This window comes from Pempheris klunzingeri, chromosome 3 (genome assembly GCF_042242105.1).
Source record: "Pempheris klunzingeri isolate RE-2024b chromosome 3, fPemKlu1.hap1, whole genome shotgun sequence".
Lineage (NCBI taxonomy): Eukaryota > Metazoa > Chordata > Actinopteri > Acropomatiformes > Pempheridae > Pempheris > Pempheris klunzingeri.
Window position 1 is genome coordinate 5,620,718 of NC_092014.1, and position 22,058 is coordinate 5,642,775.

Genomic DNA, 22,058 nt, shown 5'->3' on the forward strand with positions numbered 1-22,058 from the left:
ATATCTTGTTGTGTGGATCTGTTTGTTTTGTTCTATAAAGCTGCTGTTTGTACATTATTAACATTACACACAAACTCCTCTGTTTATGTCTTTCTACTATTTGGCAGCTGAGCAACACTGTTTTACATGTTTCCTAATATATTTAACTCAATACATCTCTTATTTTTCTGCTTGGCCACTAAAATCAGGTCCGTTTGGCCACTCTGTTGTGTAAACTGAGTCATATATCAATAACATCTTTTTGCACTGTATATATGTTTTCTATAGAGTCCAAACTTTTTATATACTGAATAGATTGTATATTGATTTTAAGTTTTTGTGGTTTAAATACAGCGTCTTGATGTGAGAATTTCACTGTATAGATTTGTACTTCCTGTATAGATTAACAACTTGAATTTGAGATAGAAATATGACCAAAATTTAAAATAAAAATAATCTGTAATCTGTAGTCTACGTTATGGTTAAAATGTTTTGTGGCTATGATTCAATTTAATATACAAATACAATCAGAACCCTAATTATGCACAATATCTAAACTAAAGAAAATATGAAATGGAATAAAGTAAAAACACAGTTGAGATAGGGCCATAAAGTTAAATCTAATGTGTATTAATTCTACAGTGTTCAATGGTAGTAGCCAGTAATATATTGTCAAGTTTCTGAAGGTTGTTGTCCTTTAATATTAAAAAACTATTGACTGTCCATTGAACACACATACATACATACTGAAACTACAGATGTTTGTCTTGAGGGTCTGAAAAGTGCAAAAGAAAACACACAGAAATACTGATGATGAACCAGTAATAAAATAGATGTGATAAATATTGCATTTTTATATTTTTCATGTAATTTAATCTTAGTGACGTTTAATTTTTTGTATTGACCTGTTGCGCTGTTTAAATAAAATTTGATTGATTTAAAAAAAATAATCTAGAACGACCGCCCTCTAGCGTTCCACAGTCGCCATGGCAGCAACTGTTGTCGCCATAACAACGTAGGGACTGTCTCAAAAGAGCACGTAAGACTTATTACGCAAAAACAACTAAAAACACAATTGTCGTGAGCAGATTAAAACACGAAAATTATGTGAACCTATTTTATTCCATATAATATATAAAATATAATATTTTTTTGCCCAGGTTACCATGACAGCGGTAAAGGGACGCGCCTTTTTAAAACCGTATTTTGTAGTCTGTCCCTTACGTCATTGTTGCGGAAGTAAAAAGTCTACGTGGGGAAGAAAGGTTGGTCTGACCGCGTTTGAATACCTTACACACCAACAGCACCGATGTCCAATCCAGGTTAGCCGTGTCCCCCGTCGAATCAGTCCTCCTCCCCGCCCTCAGATAGGCAAATGTCCGCGTTTGGCAGCAGCCGGGGCGTATAAATGGGACGGAGAGCCGACGACAGCCTGTAATGCTGCGCCGGGTGCGGCGGTCTCTCCGGCAGGTGCTGTTTCTGATGGCCCGGAGACCGGCTCTACTCTGCGCGACCATCGTGCTCGGTGTCCTGCTCGTACTGGCAGTCAAATTCACATGCAGGTAAGAGTAAACAAGATCAATTTCTGTTCAAGTGAGCTAGTGTTTGTGAGCAGCCTAACATGAGACCTCCAGACTGAACACACTGGTTAATTAACTGGAGATAAATGTGGTTGTAGCATTAATACATCGCTAATTAGCTATACCCAATAATAATCTAGTTAGTTGTAACCAATCAGGGTCTTCATTAGGCCGTGCAGCTGATCTGAAACTGGTGTGTACTGTAAGACAAGAGGATTAACTAATGCCCTAACCCGTTTAAACAGACTGTGTATTGAGGCAGCAGTGTAACAACCATGGCTCTGTGGTGACCAGCAGTGAACCAGCTGTGGAGATGACAGCTGGGAGGACTGAAACTTTACAGACAAATGATCTCAGTGGTGGAAGAACTAATGCAATTATGTACACTAGTAAAAGTTGTAGATGTTAAAGCCCCCTTTTCTTCAAAATATTACTTAAATTAAAAGTATAACCTGCAAGATGAAACTGTGAGCTAATTTGACTTTATTAATCAAGCAATGTTCTGGTACAAGAGCAAGTTTGTTGGACAAAATAAGAAATTTGAGGACGTCACTTTGGGCTTTGAGAAATTGTAATGGATAGTTTTCACTATTTTCTGACCACATGATGAACAAAAAAGTTATAGGCAGATTAATGGATAATGAAAATAATCATTGGTTGCAGATGTAAATTGCATGTGATGCAATTAATTAAGGGGTGCTGATTTGTTCTATAACATTTCTGGCATTTTTGCTATTTCAGCTGATACTAATTTATTAGAATTGTTGGTAATTAGTTTTCTGTTGATTGATTAATCAGTTAATTGGCTATTTGTTTGAGAGCTTATCTACACGGTCTTACCCTTCAGTGATCCCAGCCGTGGAGGGTACACCTGGAAGCAACTGAAGCAAACAGCAGACAAATGATCCCGGGCACACCCTGCCTATTCACTTTGGCAGTTTTGTTCCACCCGAGTGGAAAGTGCTTAGCTTCTTGCAGGAAACTTCATTTTGGTGAAATCTCTTACTTTCTGCAGTCGTGCTAAGAATGTGGTGGCAGCAGCTCGGCCTCCAGTGCGGTTCTTCTCTGCCGAGGCCCCGGTAGTGGACCTCTACTTGGGTCAGCTGGACCAGGTGAGATTCAAAGACAGACACCTGATGTAAAACACTTGTCAGTTACTGCAGTCTCCCTCATTAGATGGTTTAAAATCTGCATGGTAAACTACCATGTCTAGTAGTCACTGCAGTCAGTGGTACAAAATGACATCTACTACAGTGTTTAACGTGTTATTAACATTAACCTTTTCTGTCCAGGTGGAGCGTCTCAGGAGTGTGGCGGAGGTATCTCTCATCTTCTTCTACGCACCATGGTGTGCTCACTCGATGGCCGCCCGGCAGGAAGTGCAGCTGGTAGCTAAGAAGCTGGCCAAACAGGTACAGAACACCTGAGGGAAAAACAAATAGCCACCAAGTAGGAAATGAAACCGTATCAGATGACCACTGACCATGTAGCAGAAAACCTGGGCTTGTTGTTACAGTTACAGAGACACTTAGCACGAAAAGAAGAGTAAATATGGCTCCCAGAACTCCAAAAATACAGGCCTGTTATCTAAAGTGCCAAGAGTAAGTAGTATTTATAGAGTTTATGGAGGAAAGATTTTGAATTAAACTGATAAATAGCAGCAAAGAGCTACTCATTTGATGTGGAGTGTATAGAGATCAGCCATTAAATCCATACTGAAATAGCTGTTAATTAAAATAATGTTGGGATGTAATTCTTGAGGCACAGGTTTCTAGGGTGTATTTGTATTGTAAATGAGACCGAGATCTTACATGACCGACCATACCCTGTCTGTGGTCTGGGAACAGTTTTGTTTGCTCAACAGGCTTCTTTCTGTCTCACACACACAAACACAGGTGCAGTTTGTGGCTGTTAACTGCTGGTGGAATCAGGGGAAATGCAGGAGACAGAACCGCTTCTATCAGTACCCGATCATCCATCTGTTTTACAGAAGGTACATTTAAGAATCTGGAACCAGCAAATGTTTGGCATTTTGCCTTGAGAAGAAACGTTACTAATTAAACAATAACCTTGATTTTATGTTATATTGCAGTGAAACAACAAGTGTCTGCGGTTTCTCCCAGGATTTTGTTTAGTCGAGGTTTTAAGTCATTCAAATCCAGATGCCTCTCAGCTAATCAGCTAACTTAGAAGATAACAGTGGCAACACATGACATTTTAGCATTTCCTGTGTGAAAAAGCTCCTCTGCTCCTTTTATCCTGTTGTCATGAATGACATATTTGAGCTCTCTGTATGAGTTCACCTAATTGATCCACCTAATTGATTGTTCCTGTGCTGCAGGTTTGGGCCTATAGAGTACAAGGGTCCATTTGTGGCTCCGTACGTGGAAAGTTTCATCCTCAGAGTCATCACGCCACTCACTTACCTCCCATCCAGAGCCACACTCGAAGACTTCCTCTCCTATCACGAGGTATTGTTTGGCTTCAGGCAGTCTGATGGAGAATCGGCAGAAAATCACCCACAAAGTTTTTCCACACTGTGTGTGCTGATTGTGCGCTATGAAGAGTTACAGTTATGCAACTTGCTGATATAGTAGTTGGATTGTATTCCATAATCTGTGTCTTTACCAGTAGTGGAATGTATTTTTACAGTGTTGTATTAGTAGTATTGCACAAGCAAAAGATTTGAATACTTCTTCCACTGCTGGTTTTATATATACACGGGTTTGTTCTTTTGAATAAGGCTATATTTCCATATGTTTTATTCTAATCAGCTGCCTCTTTTGTATTTCTAGCCTCGAGTGGTGGGTTTCTTCCAGTTTAACTCCTCTCCTCAGCCACCAGGATATATCACATACCTGTCCTCTGCCCTGCAGGCCCTGAAAAGAGGTAAGAAGTGATCATACACCACTAAAGCCAGTTTGTTTTTACTTTAAAAAAATGTGTTAACATCTCAAGTATGTACGATGAGGTCAGAAATGGCCAAATTTTGGGAAACTATATTTTAACAGTGAAGATAGCAGTGAGTAGGCTAAAAATAACAAATGTGCAATAAAGGATAAAACAATGTCTGTGCAAAATCTGCTGTCTTGTGTGTTTGTTTGCTTGTTGATTGCATCATCAAAAGATTTTTCAGTCGTCAGCCCTGAGTCTTTTTCTGTTTTTCTGGTGCAGATTTCCGCGGTGTTGTACGTTTTGGGGTTGTGACAAACAAACAGGTGGCAGAGGCCATCTCACTAAAAGAAGATGAAACAGTTTACCTTTACAGAAGATTAAACTCCTCTTTGGTAAGCAATGCCACCAGGCCATGATAGACATGAAACACAAAAGACTAGTTTAGAAAATGTTATCAAATGCTGAATAGATTTTACTAGAATTCTGTATGTACGCAAAGGGATTGCACTGATGCTCTGCTGTATGTTTTTTCTGTTAGATTTTCCCTCGAAGGGAACGCAACTTCACATCAGAGGCCATCTGCAGCTGGGTGTTTGAGCACCACGAGACCGTCCTCCATTGGCTGCAGCCTCCAGGAACAAAGTCCCGGCTCCTGGAACATGAGCTGACTAAAGGGCCGGCACTGCTGCTGTTCCTGCCGCATAATCCGCTTGGGTCCAAGCCCAATCCCATACTACAGCAGGTGAGCAATGGTGGAAAAAATGTGTTCTATCCTGCCTCTCTGTCAATTATATCCTGTACTTTACCTTAAAGCTACATTTAATGTAATGGACCATAGCATCTATCTTATTAACTGGTGATAGATAGACATCACCGATACTGTTCCTCTCTGGTTCCAGTCCATTTTTAACCACAGAACGATCTATTGTTGTTGATAATGCTCCATCCTCTTCTGCCTGTCTCACTTGTGGTGGGCCACAGGGCTCAGTTTTAGGTCCTCTTCTATTTTCCATTTACATGCTTCTTCTGTTTTTTTTAGGTTTTTTTTATTACGAATGTAATGTAATTTTTTTGAATCCTCTGCTGACCAGGAGAATGGTACCCACTCTTTTAATTCATCCAATTTACACCCCTGTAACTCCATTTATTCAGGTCTAAGCCAGAGGTCTTTCTTAGTTGCAGTTGGTTCAAAATGCAGCAGCAAGAAGTCGTCATTATTATTATTATTATTATTATTATTAATTTCTTTTCTCTTTCAGATTGCAGACATTGCTGTGCGGTATCATTCCTGTGACAACAATAATCACTCCAGCTTGGATAAAAGTTTCATCTCCCACCTGCTGTGCTGCCAGTCAGTTCCTCTTCCAGAGTCCACTACAAGTGTGTGTGAGGTGTGCCTCAGCTCATCCGGATCGAGCCTGACCAGCTCCCCTGTACGCTGCTCGTTCCCCTCCGTGGCTTGGGGAGGAGACACGTTGCAGTCTTATCTCAGACACTGCTGCCTACACCAACTACGTGCCGCTGTGTCCATTGAAACCACAACCTCAGAGGGCTGTAGTAGCTCTAACTTTTTGAGCAGCTACAGCCCATTTAGTCAATACAGTGCCTGCTGCAGAAATGTAGAACCTCAGCTCAACAATGAATCACAAGCCAAAGAGGGGCCAGACATGCAAAGAGTTCCCCTTACGCCTTCTCCTTCATCCATCTCTCCATCCTCAGCCCCTGAGCGGGGAGGAGACGGCATCACAGGGCTCCGGTGTCAGACCAACAGGACACTCAGGTTTTATGTGCTGGATGTTGCTCTGAACTGGCCTCTGGCGGTGAGGCTTGGGGCCACAGGCAACAGAAATGCCTCTCTACACCAAGAGGCTGGTGGACAAGGCAGTCAAAGTGGTGACGGGTCGTTTGCAGCTATCGTGAACCTGAAAGATGAGGTTCATTACGTTCTTCACCGCAGCCCAGCAGCCACACTGACAGAGTCTCTGGGTAAGACTTGGACCGTTTTTCATTCAAAGCATATGATTTATTTGATTTGCATCTCTTAAAGCTGTGATGTGCTTGAAACAAACAAGTTTCTACGAAGTATCATCACATCTAAAAGCAAGAGAGTGTATAGCTGTTCCAAATGGCCACACTCAGTGATGATGCCTGCCCTCATTCGACAGCACTCACTTTCACACTGTCCTTCCTTGAAAGGATTTATAGTTGCACTCAGCTGTACAAACAAATAGTCATGGGAATAGTTGTGTAAATATTGAAAAAAGAGATCTAGGGAGAAAAGTCTTGCCTCCACACAACTGGTTAATCACTGCTTGAAGTGGGGTCGCCTGTTATTATTGTCAGTTTCAGAAAGTCACAAACTGTCGAATGCAGCCCCTCCTAATCGGGGGTTTTGGGGTCTTAGATGCACATTGAAAGTTAAGAAGTCAAAGTAGTGTGTCCTCACAATGTCAGTTTAGATTCATCAGTGTTCAGTGTACAACTGACACAAATTCAGGATATCAAAGACAAAGGAAGACTTCTTAGGGAAATAATTGTTTTGCATATCGGCAGATCAGCTGACGTGGCAGATGTAGTTGTAGGTATTTTGCCTACAGTATCTGCACAGATGTTTTCAGGAAATAGTCACCACAAAGACATTTGCATGAATTGGACTCAGGGTGTTGTGGCAGACTTGAGGGTGTCATTGTCTTTCAAGTTTTCACAAAAAGATTTAAAAAGAGTTGTAAAAAAAGGCAAAGGGTTAAAACCTATTTTATACATTTAGTGTGTTGATATGTTGTCTCATCAGAAACAGCAGTGCACAGAGAGGGCAGCAATGGTGTAAAGCAATGAAAGTAACAGTTATGAGTTTAAACCCTTAATTATGTGGTTCACATTTACTCACATGACTTAAATACTAAACATAAAGGCACTGCATTCATTTAGGCTTCGGCTTTTTCCAGCACCTGTGTAAGTTCAACTACATGCAACATTTCTGTGATAATTCACTAGTAATGATTTAAGTATATTTTACTACAAAACTAAGTAATCCTACAAGTTCAAGTTCAAGTTTTCTGGCCAATTTCTAAGATGTTGCCACTGACCTGCCACTTAAAACGTTAAAGTTTCACCTGAATGTCATTTGATATTTGGATGCTTGTTCACGAAAAAATGGAAAAACATCCAGAAGGCATTTTCAAATTTTTGTTGTTTACACCTTAGGTTTTGCTGAAGTTGTCAACCTTTTAAGATTATTTCCCTTCTCCATGCACCTGAGGAGAATGTATGGCACAAATAACTAGATTAGTAGAAGACCCATTTTAATGGCACCACAGTTTTAACACCAGAGAATTAAAATGGTTTCATATTTGAGTATGATCCTAATAGAACGCTGCTATCGTGTGTGTGTGTGTGTGTGTGTGTGTGTGTGTTTCTGTGTATATCTCATTAAAGAGGCCTTCATCAGGAACTTCAGCGCTCCGTACAGCCTCTTGCAGAGACACTTGGTGGGAGAAGAAGAGAAAGAGAAAGGAGGGCAGCGGGAAACCGGGCGTCACTCGCTCCCACGTCCGCTCATCACAGAGCTGACCACCTCCTCCTTCCTGCCCTCCGTCATGGACATTCAAAAGGTAAGAAAAGACACCGCTACCTTTTCCACTCTGCATCCACTGACCCAAACCACTTGATGTTGAATAGAAGTGGATTACGCAACTGTCTGAAAGTGAGTCTGCCCCAGTCTACCTACCACTGCAGTCCTGTACCTATTATCTTACAGTACACTGTAGGCACCCATATGGACACACAGTATCTGTTTTATAGCTCACGCTTCTTATTTTGGAGATGCTTTGCATTTAGAGTTATGTGAGCCAAAGGTTTCTCAGTTATTATGGTGACTGATGTCTCCTTTTACTCCCCACCTTGAGACACAGAGGCCTCCACAGCTGTGAGTGTAGCTTTATGAGGAGGGACAGAGTGTATTGAAGGGCCCGTAGGGAGCAACGACCTCTGTGTGTTCCCAGTTTGATCTCAAGATGAACTGTGATGACTTCATGGACTTGAGCTGTGGAGAAAAACATAAATGTGAATCTGTGTTCCCCTGCAGGATGTGCTGCTGTTCTACTACACTCAGTGGTGTGGATTTTGCTCCGTTCTCAACCACATCATCATCCAGTTGGCCAGATTATTACAGGGAAACAGCACCATCACTGTGGCAAGGTACAGTATGAGTATGATATTATGTTTGACTGGTGATGCAGGTATTGTGGCAGCGCTGTGTGTTTGATTTTCTTTTTTTTTTTTGTTAAATCATAATTTTTAATTTCAGTGTAAAATAAATCCGCTTTCTGCTCCAACCTTTAGAATAAAAATAGAAAATGTAATCAAAAATAGAATAACCTCACATTGTCTTTACAGGGTGAATGTTGCACGTAATGACCTTCCATGGGAGTTCATGGTGGATCACGTTCCCTCGATCCTGCTCTTTCCCAAATACAGGTAAGAGAGACACACACAAACACAAACTTTCACATTCTCCAGCAATAGTTAGACCTGGAATAACCAGAGTAAAACTACAAGTCAGTTAATCAATGAGGGAATCAACAGATAAATGATTGGTATTTATTTTATCCCCTTTATGCAGCTTTTCACTCATGACAGTTTTATTTGTCTGATGTGACAGTAAAGTTGTGTCGTCACGTTTTGGATTGTTTGTCAGACAAAACACACAATCTGAAGACATCACTGTTTTTGACTTATTCATAGACCAAACAATTAATCAGTCAATAATAACTGGCAGATTAATTGATGATAAATTAATTGTAAGTTGCAGCTCTGCACTTTTCTCAATAACCTCTAGAGTGGTTACTGTAACAACCTTAATACTATATATTCATCAACTGATTAACATAATTATTATTATATTAATATATATAAAGGAAAACTAATTTGACACAGTATTTCACCACAATATTAACTATGAATATCAGCAGAATTGTTTTCACTCTTCTTTCTCTTCTCTCTGTTTCTGCTTCTCATCAAGAAAACATTTTAGCGTGAGGTTTCCTGACGACCTGCCCATCACGTTACCCAACCTCCTCCACTTCATCCTGCAGCACTCTGGCTCTGTGCAGCACACAGACAAACCAGCTTCTGGCGAGGCAGAGGGTCCAGGACCGAGTGCCGTCCTCCGTGCAGAGTTCCTTGCGCTCCAGCATGAGGTTCAAGCGCTGCATCGCGCCCGCGAGCTTCTCTCCCAACAGCTGGCGCAGCTGTGGCGCGAAAACAGACGACTGACGTTTGACACTCGCAACTTGGAGGCCCAGAACACAGAGCTCCAGCGAGAAAGACAAGGCTTAGAGGAACAGCACCGGGAGAAAAGCCGGCAGCTCGGGGAGGCGGTGAGGCGGCTGCAGGAGCTGGCAGACACCTCTGAAAACCTGCTGAACGAGAACACGCTGCTCAGGGCCCTGCTGATGGCGCTGAAGGACAGGACGGAGGCTAAAGAGCAGGCAGAGGTGGAGAGAAAAGAGGCAGAACAGAAAAGTAGCCGCATGGCCTCCTGACCGCAAGTCTGCAGGGGATCCTGAGAGCGACGCAGACGAGGAGGAGACAGGAAAGAGGTCCAGGAAACAAAGGGAGGACCCACATGGCCGAGGGAAAAGCCTTCATTAGACCTGAGATGTGGTGAAACAGGAGGGATTTCTGAGCTAAATGAAGCAGAAATAAGGAGGTCATGTTAAACCCACGGAGCAACGACCTGATAAAATTTGTCATAAGAAAGACGAGGATGAAATGACAGTTATGATCTGTCAGAAGAAAACTAGGACTGCTGCTAAGTCAGGACAGAAGTAAGGAAACACCTTAAAGAAAAAGGAGGTGGATAGTTGGGGAGGGAAACGGCAGTGTTTGTCAGAGACAGAATACTCTAAGTGCTGTGATGATAGTGGGCTTATCCGCTCCTAGGAACACACTAGTAAGGGAACTAAGTGCCAAGTGATTCTGCGCTTGCAAAAATGTAATGTCTGTTGAAGGGCGAAGACATAACCAGAGTTCAACACACTATACAGACTCTGCAGCCAAATTCTCCACCTTCCCTGAATTCCCTGCAGGTGCCAGGTGCGTGGCCAGCATGAACAAATAAAGGCCGGGATGGACAAAGAATTGAGGGGGTTTGAAATCAGCTGTAGCCTACTGCGACCGCTCACACGGTAAATTCAGTGAACATTTCCACAGCACTACTTTAATCCCTCAGAAACAGCCAGTCACATTTCCAGTTTCTCTTTGAAAAATGTGAAATAATGTTTTTACGTTCTCATGAATCCCAGTCGTTCCCTCTTTGCCATGTTCCTGATCGATGCAAAGCTGCCGTCAACAGAACTCATCTTCCTGTTTTTCACATTAAAAGCCTCTGGCGAAACTGTTCACGGTAGCTTAACAGCATTTGGGAGGAAAAAGGCAAAGTGTGACATCTGGTGTGACTGATAGAGTGAGTACTGTGGAAATGTGAAGAGAAATAGTGAATTAAATCAGAACAAAAGGTAGATATGAAGGGAGGTTTGAGTTCGCATCAGCTAGGGGTCAAGATATGTTGGGAAAACATGCCTGGTTCTCTCTAAGGTAAATAAATATATGCCACTATTTGAGAATTTACAGTATGCACTCACCTGCTGCCCTGCAAGCTAAGAGACAATGATGTTTTCCCAACAAACTGATGTTCGGTAGCAGGTAAGTGCACGACCACAGGTTAGTTTTGCAGAATATGGCTGCTGAGAGAGAAAGCTACTAATCAAGCTGAGACTTATTTAATACTGAAGATGTGGCACCTGCTCGCTGATATGTAGGTGAGCCTAAGAGCACTTGAAATAATTAGCAAGATTTTTTTTTTTTTGAAGGGGATATAGCTCTTTTGTTAAACTGATCTATTTTTACAGGAATCCTTGAGTCACTAAAAAATATTATTTCTATGTAACTATTCAGGTATTAAGAATGAGATGCTGCAATTGTTTACATGTGAAATATTGCACCTGTTTTTACTGATTAAAAATCTTTCATGTTGTTGTCCTCCTGTGTCCTTGTGGTTCCTGTCTCAGATTGTGGATGAGGGCCAACTGTGTGTTTTACATAGCAATAATTGCAAAATCAGTGGGATCAATACAGATTAACATCACTGATCCTGTCAAATGCCTGTTGTTTTAACACATATTTATCTGTAGCTGAATATAGTCTCCAAAAAAACACAGTATTTACTCATGTTTGACAACCTTTGCTAAAAATAACAGTGCCCAGCTGGTTTAGGAAGTGACCTATTTAAAAAGATTTACGTTTTCTGTATAAACCAGTGAGCTTCATCTTTTCATGGGCTTCATCGACAATAAGAAACATGGAGGAAAAGCTCCAACCTCATCCTTTAAGGATGAGTAGACTGATAGTGATGAACTGATCTGCCATGTTCAACTGGGTTAAACGCCAGATCTAATTTGGAGCAGCAGGAGCATGTGCTTTAGATTTCAGTCTGAATGGAGCCTTAGTTTCATGCACTGCAAGTCTCTGAGTCACAGAGATGGTCTTTTTTTTTTATGTTTTCCAATCTACCAGATATTCTTACATCTTTGCTGCAGTTGTTGAAAACACTAAAAACTGCACACAGTGTCCTGCAGCCTCCAAGCCTGCACTAGCAGGCTCAGGGACAGTTTCATCCCCCAGGCCATAAGACTTTTAAACTGCCCATAGCTGTACATTTCATTTTATTTCATTTAATTTAATTTATTATTATTATATTTGGTTGTATATACCTTATTTATTATATCTTATAGTACTTTCTTGCTGTGTGTGGGAACAAAAAGACACAAGAATTTCACTGCCAGTTACTTCATGTAACTGTTGATGCATGTGACAATAAAGTCTTGATTGATTGATTGATTGATTGATTATTCCTTAATCCTGCACGTAGATTTAAAAACTGTGATTTTATTAAGATCAAATAACAGAGGAGCTCAAATAAATTGCATTCATTTAACACACATCTGGGTTATTTTTTTCTTGAAGCATGTTAAAGTTTTACATTTTCATGTCATCACATTTATGTAAATCTACATGTTTACACTGAACACCAACTTATACAGTAAAACAATATACCATTTCTTCTACAGGTCATGATGCAGAAAGAGGAGGAAGAGAAGGCACAAGAGTTCAAATCAACAAATATGACCCAGTTAAATCCGTACCATGATAAAGGTTTGACTGCACTTAGGAGACAGTCCAGTGGAGAGTTGCTCTCTGAGCATCAGAGATCTGAGAAACAGGAAATCGGCTCTTGTAGTAGGAGGTTGTTATAAAATATTTTCCTTGCTCAGTGGGTTTGTGGAAGGGTTGGGTCACAGAAATGGACAATTCCAGCAATCTTATGACTTCTGGGGAAGTAAACAAGGTCGTCAGGGAAGGTGTAGCCCACAGTGGGAAAACTGTCCTCTCTGCAGTCAAACATCCTTCTGCACATCCTGTGAGTACTCTGCTTTATTTGAAAGTTACAGCTCATATGTTAGACAGGTTATGTTTATATTTACAGGACTTTAGTTGGAATATGTTAGATAGTTGTTTGTTTCTCTGGGAACTTGTTTGCACTACTAAGCAATGATACTGACTACCAATATGATTATGTTTAATGCATGTTTAGTGATACACACACGGTAAACAAGATTTACACACGTGAACGTCAATTTGTCAAGAAATTATAGGGATCTGGATTGAATAGATATTTATTCAGTTTTAGAGCTGCAGCTAATGATTATTTTAACGGTCAATCAATCTTTTAATTATTTTCTCAGTTAATCAATTATCAGTTGTTTAGTCTACAACATTTTGCCTCCCGAAGCCCAAGATGAGGTGCACAAATGTCTCATTTTGTCCACAACCCAAAGATACTCAGTTTACCATCACGGAGCAAATAAACCAGAAAATATTCACAGTTAAGATGAATTAAGATGACAATTTACATGACGCAAGATGAATTCTCATATGAATTATTATTTTGTTAACTAAGATTAATTCATGAATCTATTGTTCAATAGTACGATGCATCTGTGATCTCCATGATTTATTTACAAATCATTAAACACATGTAACTCTTGCTTTGATTTGTGAGTCATGAACTGTCTCTAGTATTCAGAACGTTTTAACCTGTTTTACCAACATCTTTGATATGAATTGTTTACAGGAACAATGGCAAATGTACAAGTGCCTGCTGGTGAGTCCAGTGAGTTGTTCCTCATAATAACAGAGCTCTAATTTCCTGTAATTTTACTGGAATTGTCATTGCACTCATCACTCTGCCCTCTCTTTTTTCACGTCATTTCATGTAGTGCCAGTCGGCCCGTTGGGAGACAATCCAGTTCAGATCGCCTGTCCTAAGTGCCATCAGACAGTTCTCTCTAAGGTGGACTTTTCCTCTGGTTTGCTCACCTACCTCTTCTGCGGAGGACTCTTCCTCTGTGGGTAAGAAGGAGTGAATCGGCATTCACTGCGTTGTAATATTCATGAAAAAAAAAGTCTGCAGCCATGGTAGTAGCCTTGTGAGGCTGTAAAACAAGGGAGGGGATAAGCAAAGTCATGAGGATTTGTCCTCTGAGGACCATAAATGTCTGTAGCTACCAAATTTCAAGGCAATCCATGTGACCGCTGTTCACATATTTCACTCTGGACTCAACAGTAAAAGAGACTTTTATTTGAAAATGATCAGATATTTGATAAAATGTCTTAAAATCATACATTGTGTGAATATGATGATCCTGATATTAGCCGCTGTCCTCTCCAGCTTTGTTTTAGGTTGCTGTCTCATCCCGTTCTGTGTGGACCGACTGAAAGATGCAAAGCACACCTGTCCTGCCTGCAAGACCGTACTCGGCGTGTATAAACGTTTATAACTGATGTTAGAGCTGCAACAGTCAATAAGTCAATCGACTTGAAATGAATGGGCAACTATTTTCATATCAAGTTATTGTTTTAGTCATTTTTTTAAGCAAAAAAAGCCAAAGGTTTGCTGGTTTTATGCCTCTTGAATGTGAGAATCTGATGCTTTTCTTTGTCATACATGAGAGTGATTTTTGGGCTGATGGTCAGCAAGAAAACAAAAAAAACTCAAATGTTCTGACATGGTGAAATGGTGAATCCATTAATCAAGAAAATAATGGGCAAAATGAATAGATAATGAGGATAATAGTTAGCTGAAGCCATAACTAACAGTGTCCTTCTTAGAGTTAAACTTTCAACACAGTGATCAGCACACAAGACCACAGAATGAATGAATGAACCACTGTTGAATTCAGAAAATGTAATTATACTGAATCTGACAGTGAGAGTTGCCGCTGACGCGGTTAAATGTCTACTCATGCCTCTTATTCAGTTGGTATTTGCTCCCTAAGGAGTTTTACAAAGTTAGACCAGAGAAACAGCTGGCGTTCACACACTTACAGCTCAGATTTACTTAAATATTCACAAGGACTTTGTCACTAAATCTGTTGTGGGTGTTGGCTTTATTGTACAGATGAAACCAAGTGACAACTTCTTTCCTTCAAACCCTTAAATATTAATAAACTGTGACCAAGTGATGAGCTCTGATGACTACATAGAATGTGCAACATACATACAATTTATTAAAAATCTGATACAGCTCCAGACATGACGTCCAATTTAAAGTTAAACCTGCTGACAGAAAGTGCTCAAAATGGATACAAACAGACTGCAGAGAGACAAATACAGCAGAAAGTGTCACCTTCAATTTCTGGTTAACCCTTCACTCTGATCAAAAAACTGAACCACCAAGAAAATAGACAGAATATGAACCTAAAAATGGTTTATGAAAAGGTTTCAGAGCATATAAACCTTCTACTGAAGGATCAACTAATCAAGAATACATTATTTACATCTACTGTACCCTTATTGCACATGGAATATGTTCTTCATACTAACCAATACAACTTATGAATGCCATTTTATGTCACTTATGCTTTGAGGTAACCCTGGCTGTCTACATCCATCTCAGTATTTCCTTCTATTAGTGAATGTCTATACGGGTATATATAGTAACTGGTTACGATAATGTGCTAAAGAACGTGCTGAGAGGTGAAGAGGAGTGCGAGGAGGACAAGGAAGGAGAAGCCAGCGTCTGCTCGGATGTGATTACCGTGGTTACCTAAAACAGACACAAACACAAACGCACATTAGAGATCAGTAACACAGTTCATCCCTCACTGCATTAAAAATGATCTACTGTTAACTGAGATCTGCAATTTGTGTCATTTTTACTCTATGACGATATAAAAGAGGTTTTTCTGAAGTTGCTGCACGAAAGCAAGTCTCCCATTTAATTTATTTTACACCTCAACATTTTTTGTTGATTTTGGAAAACAGGTAGTGAAAACCGGCTACTTGATTAACTGTCACTAACAGATTAGCTTATTACACTAAAATTAGCTCCACGAGTTCTTTGAAGACATTTTTTCAATGTTTTTAAAATGAGAACCCTGTAGAAGAGTTTTTTTCCTTCTGTTTTTTGACCCCCTTGACAATCTTAAAGCTTCACAATCTGATTTCTGTTTTCTAAAACTCAGTATTTCTTTTTAACTAGCTCTTAGTCTTGTCTTATTTATGTATGCATGCAAACTTTTTCCGTACTCACCGGCAGGAGCTTTTGTGGTGGTGGAGGTTGGAGACTTGCTGGTGGCGGCTGGAGACTTGCTGGTGGCGGCTGGAGACTTGGTGGTGGCTGGCGGGTCGGCCTTGCCTCCTACAAGCCCCAGTCCCAACTTGTCAAGCTCTGACTGGAACTGGTTCCTGATCCATGACTGTACCAGCGTTTGGCTTTCATAGCTCTTCAGATCTGGCAGGTTGGTGCCAAGAAGATTTTTAACTTCATTTACATTGAGGCCCTACAGAGGAAGGAGCAGAGTTACATCTGAGTAAACACACTTTTTTATTAAGTTTAAGAGACCATTCATTTAATTTGAATTTAATTAAAACAAGTTATGCTGGATGTGGTCATAATTAGACATCCTATCAGCAGCATTTTGTCCAAGCGTTGCAGGTACTTCTGTGTTTTTTCTTTGGCGTTGCTGCACTTTCTAAAAACCTCTTACAAACAGTCGATGGGCCGTTCAAAACCTCTGCCTCTCAAGAAATTACATTACTTCTAAAACATTTAAAAGAGATGCAAAAGACACTCAAACTCACTAAAACACACACACACACACACGACCTACCATTACAACGTTCTCATCCAGACTGATGAAGGTGGCCATGTCCATGTTGATATTAGAGGCTGCCAAAGTTCGGACGAATTCTGAATTCGCACCCCCTGCAGGCCAGAAAAGAAATGAGTTTGCTGTCAACTGTTTGTCTTTAAACGATTTTTTTCTGTGTGTGGTATAGATGTGTGTGTGCACGTGGGTTTGTCTGCCTACCGATGTAAGGTTGTAAGAGCTGGTAGTTGGAATCAGAGATGGTGGTAGTGCGGGTGTTCTCGACAAATGCTTGTATGGCGATGGTGAACAGCTCTTTCTTTTTCTCTGTGGTGCAGTTGGACACCGTGAGGGCGCTGGCGTCTCTGCAGGAGACACGAACACACGGAGTAAGAGGCGAGAAATTGGCGAGGATAGCAGTGTGTGTATCCAGTAGTGCGCACCGATACCAGAGGAAATTAATCATATCAAATAAGGCAGCTGATGTTTTTAGTAAATATAAAAAAAGTGATTCTAAGTGATACTGCAGAGTGATTTTGAGTAGGAAGAGTTCATTAATACATTAAAATCATGGCAGAATCTCATCATAATTCCTGATTCAACCTCAACCTCCGCTTCAAAACGAAAACAAAACATTGATTTGGTGATGGTTAAGGTTAGTATCAGGATCAGGTTAGTGTTCTTTAGTTACCGTATACATCCTCACTAAAATAAACACACATGGTTTGTGTTTGGTTTGTATTTGTTCATGTTTGTATTTGTTTGTTGGCTTTTGTTTTTCTTTGTTTGTTTGTTTGTGATTGTTTCCATGTGTTTGGTTGCTCCTGCTTGTTTGTGTTTTTCTTTGAGTTTTCTTATAATTGTTTTTTTGTGTTTGTCTTTATTTATCTGATTGTTTGTTTGTGTGTGTTTATGTAAGTGTTTGTTTGTGTCTGTCAGTTGCTGTGATTATATGGTTTTTTGGTCAGAGATTACACCTTTACTGTTTAAATAAAGTGATCGTGATCATCGAATTCAGGAGAGCAGCACTGACTGAACACATTATAACACATTATAATATCTTATGTACAGTCTATGCTTCTTACTTGAGGCTTTCGTGGGAAATGCTCTTCAAAACGTCGGTGTCCAGCGAGCACAGGTTGACTCCTCCGATGACGTTGAGTTCAGCGCTGCCCAGTTTGTTCTTCTCGGTACTCAGATACTTGGTGATGATGGCCCGAGCCTGGACGACACGAAACATTCATTCATGAGAACACCCAAGCTGATACGAGCACATACACGACGCGACACGCTTTACTTGTTTGCTTGTCTGCTCACCAGGCTCAGATCCCACTGCCCGTTCGCCGAGTCCATCAAAGCTGAAAGTGTGTCGATCTTGGTGACGTTCCACCTGTTGATGTCAACAGTCGTGGCCACGCGAGACGCCGGGCCTAAGAGCTGAACCTGATTCTCTGGGATGGCAGTGTTGCCAGCGTAAGCCTGAAAATATGTGAGAATCAGTAAGAACACAAAGCAAAACAAAGCCCTGAGCAGCTTTTACGATGCATCACTGCACATGTGTCACATGATTTTATCTATTTAAAATCAACATTTCTTTCTACCTGACCATTCTACTTTTTTAATTTTAAGCTTTTTTAACTGACACTGACACACACAAATGTTTACTTAAGCTTTACTTAAGAAATCCAGCATTTCTACTCCAGAGTGTTTTTACACTTACTTTTACTTAAGTAAAATATCTGAGTACACCACTGATAATATGCATATAATAGTAAACTCAGCTATTTCTAATTTTAACTTTACAGTCATTATGAAGATCATACCAGTTACACTGTTACTGTAATCATTATCTCTCTGTAAACATTTGTTCTTTTACTCTTTTTGATAAATTACTAGCACCACCAGCAATGAGCCTGAACATGTATTGCTGCTGATGGCTTAAATACCAAACCAACCTTATCTCCACCGGCTGCTGTTGCCTACCTCTTTCAGCTTGCTGAGAACAATCTTGAGGTATTCCTCTTCGTCCACCTTCCCAGTGATTGAATCCAAGTTGTTTTTAACGGTGGTGGCGCTGAGGCAGCAGTTGAACTGCGTTATGTCGTCATAGTCGAAGGGGAACGTGTCATCGCTGATGGTCACCTGGGTGATATTTCCTACGGTGCACTCATTTGCTAAAACACAGGGCAAAGTCAAAATAGTAAAATTCCTGAAAAAATAGCAGATGTATTAATTCCATTGTTTAGTTGCCAGGGACAGTGCACATCAATGAACATATCAGTTTCCACATCAGTGTAAATATGCCAGAGTTAGTTAATGAGCTCATTTTCATCTGCAGTCCCTGGGCAGGTTATTACTAATTGGTGGCCTAATGTCATTGGTAAGCAGTAAAGTACAACATGATAGATTACAGTGCATTACAACACAATAAAATACAGCACAACACATGAATACATTACCTAAGCAACTGATATATCTATAAAAACAATGAGAGCATGTAAAGGCAGTGGCAGAGTTGTGACAGTATGGTCACAGCTCATTAGGAGGGAGACTCACCTAAAGATCGCTTTGACTTCTTCTTTATGGACTTTCTTATTTCTCTTCTCAGCCTCTTCCTCTTCTGTCTGCCCACTCCGTTGCTCTTAATAACTTTCAGGAAGTATTTCAAGAACGCCCTCTTCGTTTTCTGCTCGAAAAAAATGAAATAATCACAGACGTCTGTAAAACCAGCATGACCAACCTCAATCCAATGCCAAGCAGCTGACATGGTCCCACAGGTGAGCGGATTACTTTATCTGCTAAAAGCTAAATGTGTTCACTTTGACTTTGACACATTCAGATTTGACTTTGTGCCTCCTCAGTTTAAGAGACTTTTTGTACATGGTGGAAAACCTGTGCTCAAAAATGCTAAAAATCTTAAAATCATAAGCAGCTTTGGAGGTTTCAAACTGGCTCAGAGGGTTTGTATTGTAGGATATTATGTCAGTAAACAGGATGTCTTTCCTTTGTTACTTTTCTTCTTTTTAAGTTGATATTGATATTTTCGATGTTTTTATCTCTGAGGAGCTTTTAATTACTTCGTACTTAAGTAAGCAAGAATAGGGCCTGGTATTGTTTAAAGAAGCACTGAGGATGTTGTTAATAGTGTCAATAACTTGTTGAGTGAATTGTATTATTGTTTTAAATAAAAGATTTTATCATTCTTGCCATGTCAGTTCTGCTGTCTTGACCCTTCCCACCCTACACCTACACCTCTGGGCTTTTTTGCGTTATCCTTACTTTTCCCTCTATGTTAACACTTTTGGCCACGGCAGAACTGGTCTTTTGAATTAAATTGTCTAATAAAACAAATGACAGCACATTCGTGTATTCATTACTCACTTTGTCAAAGTTATTATAGAAGGTTGAAGTCAAATACAGTGGCAACATCCCGAGGTCCCTCAGAGTCTGTTCATTCCACGTTGATGGAGCTCTAATTACCGAAAAATAAAGATTGCATCAAAAACACTTTAACTCAACACTAAATCATTTTTTTTATGTTTTTGGGAAAGAAACAGCAGAAAATGTGGGAATCTTTTAGAGGACAGAGGACACAAAGTTAAGAAATGATCAAAGCATATTAAACAGAGGTTCTTTTTAAAACTGAAAGCAGATGTATCGGTGTCGCTGACGTACCCGTACTGTGTCTTCCCGCTCAGCAGCAGAGATTCTACAGCAGCCGATTGAGCGTCGGTGAGATCTCGGCAGTTCTGCAGTTTATCCAAGATGGACGGGTCAGAGTTCTCGATGTAGGTGCCATCCAGAGTGCAGCACATGTTTCCCAACACTGCTATATTATCCCCGGTCAAACTCGTGTTTGTTATGCCCTTAGAAAATAAAACAAGTAAGAACAGGATTTAATGTACAGATTGGATTTCTTTAAATCTTCGATTATGTTTCCATTTTTTCAGCAGAACTAGAAGAAGAAGAATTTCAGTGACTGAAAAACGAATGTTCACATCTTTTGTCTTAGCTTTTACACATATTTTACCACGTATATTTCATATATTTACAGTGTAATATTTATGCTTAAGTTAAATGTGTGTTTATGTTGTTCAGCTTCCCTGTTTGTTTGTTTATGTGTAAGTACATGGGAACCAAAGTCAAATTTCTTACACAATATATGTTTACATACTTGGGGAATAAAGCTGATTCTGATACTGATATATAGCTCCACATACTGTAATAATCTCATTATTGTCCATGAATGGTGAGGCAGAAAACAAAAGAAAAGACCTAAAGTGTCGGGTAAAGTTGCAGGAGGCAGAAATGGTGTTATTTTCAACATTTGAATGAGTGTGGATGAAATATTTTTCCATTCGTAGATGAATTTGTCTTCATCTCATGGATCTATGAGGTGAAAGTTTTTGCACACAGTGCTAAGCTCCTGAAAGATCAGACTGGATCACAAAAAGCCTGTAATTTAGTGAAACCAGAGGAGTTAAAACACACAGTGAATATCATGTTCGCTGTGTAATTTTTCTTATTGTTATAGGAGGTGATTGATTCAATCAGTTTTTATAGAAATGATCTTTTCAAAGTTAAATCTGCTTTCATTCCAGCCTTCATTCAGTCCTGAAGTAACTCCAGTCTGCAGTTAATTCAACACTAGGCAATCTGGCTTAATTCCTGTAAACTGTCCTTTTACATGCATGGATGTTTGGGGGACTCACCAGGCAGTTCTTGGCATTCGTAAACAGATCGGTCAGTTTGTAGCTGAGGACGGAGGAGAAGACGGAGAAGTCGGCATCTGCCAGCTGCTCGAAGTAGGACCTGCAGCTGTCCTTTGGCACCAGGGAGTAACTATGAGGAGACAGAGAGACCGACGCTAACACAAACTGCTCTGCCAGTTTTTATAACTTTACACCAACACAAATAACTCACTCATAGTACAGCAGCATGTCAGGAGGATAGAGGTTGAAGTCAGTGGCGTCTGATTCTCCTCTAATGTAGTTGTACATGCAGGTCAGCTGTTGATGAGACGAGTAAAAACTGTTATCAGTCGTCGATATGTCTCCTTTGGCGTTCCACTAAGCAGTGCTTTGGTGTGAAAAGATGCTTAGGTGGAAAAAATGGTGGAAAAATTAAATATCTAGGCCCCATGCAGTATATCCTAGACACAACACACACACACACACATAATCTCCCTCTCACCTGAGTCTCCACCAGTGTGACCCTTCTCTTGCCTCTCCTCCGACAGGCTCTAATCAGCTTCTTGATCTGCACCCTTTTAAAAGTCCTCACTCCAGTGCAGGTGAATCCTTGCAGCACTGATGATGACAAACTGCACACACACACACACACACACAACACACACACAGAGAAACACACGCACACTGTATCTTTTGTACAT

General features: G+C 40.3%; 2 protein-coding genes across 3 annotated transcripts; one reads left to right on the forward strand and one right to left on the reverse strand.

Moving 5' to 3' along the window:
* The first annotated feature begins 1,274 nt into the window (after window positions 1-1,274).
* txndc11 (thioredoxin domain containing 11) lies at window positions 1,275-11,467 on the forward strand. 2 transcript variants are annotated; one of them, XR_011584123.1, is made up of 14 exons: window positions 1,275-1,541; window positions 2,575-2,671; window positions 2,852-2,971; window positions 3,455-3,552; window positions 3,901-4,030; window positions 4,355-4,448; window positions 4,734-4,846; window positions 4,993-5,196; window positions 5,714-6,440; window positions 7,890-8,065; window positions 8,539-8,651; window positions 8,850-8,930; window positions 9,475-10,603; window positions 10,653-11,467. XR_011584123.1 is itself a non-coding variant. In XM_070828410.1 (13 exons), exons 1-13 carry the CDS (start codon window positions 1,417-1,419, stop codon window positions 9,995-9,997), a joined length of 2,601 nt encoding a protein of 866 aa, XP_070684511.1. In that variant the 5' UTR covers window positions 1,275-1,416; the 3' UTR covers window positions 9,998-11,467. The 2 variants fall into 2 exon arrangements, 1 of the variants encoding a protein (XP_070684511.1); XM_070828410.1 differs by having other exon boundaries at window positions 9,475-11,467.
* Window positions 11,468-14,745: 3,278 nt separating this feature from the next.
* Window positions 14,746-20,131, reverse strand: mslna (mesothelin a). The gene is made up of 9 exons (XM_070828173.1): window positions 20,048-20,131; window positions 19,223-19,352; window positions 18,650-18,840; window positions 17,984-18,145; window positions 17,752-17,888; window positions 16,889-17,031; window positions 16,688-16,782; window positions 16,108-16,357; window positions 14,746-15,621 (listed from the first exon to the last, which is right to left on the reverse strand). Exons 1-9 carry the CDS (start codon window positions 20,093-20,095, stop codon window positions 15,533-15,535), a joined length of 1,245 nt encoding a protein of 414 aa, XP_070684274.1. The 5' UTR covers window positions 20,096-20,131; the 3' UTR covers window positions 14,746-15,532.
* Between the last annotated feature and the right edge of the window lie 1,927 nt (window positions 20,132-22,058).

Coding starts and splice junctions, on each gene's coding strand:
- txndc11 (XM_070828410.1), top strand. CDS start 1,417: ATGCTGCGCCGGGTGCGGCGGTCTCTCCGGCAGGTGCTGTTTCTGATG. Junction 8,652..8,849: donor AGCACCATCACTGTGGCAAG/GTACAGTATGAG, acceptor TTGTCTTTACAG/GGTGAATGTTGCACGTAATG. Junction 8,931..9,474: donor CTGCTCTTTCCCAAATACAG/GTAAGAGAGACA, acceptor CTTCTCATCAAG/AAAACATTTTAGCGTGAGGT.
- mslna (XM_070828173.1), bottom strand. CDS start 20,095: ATGTTGCCACTGTATTTGACTTCAACCTTCTATAATAACTTTGACAAA. Junction 18,841..19,222: donor GAAGTCAAAGCGATCTTTAG/GTGAGTCTCCCT, acceptor CCTGTGTTTTAG/CAAATGAGTGCACCGTAGGA. Junction 16,358..16,687: donor TGGATGAGAACGTTGTAATG/GTAGGTCGTGTG, acceptor CTTCCTCTGTAG/GGCCTCAATGTAAATGAAGT.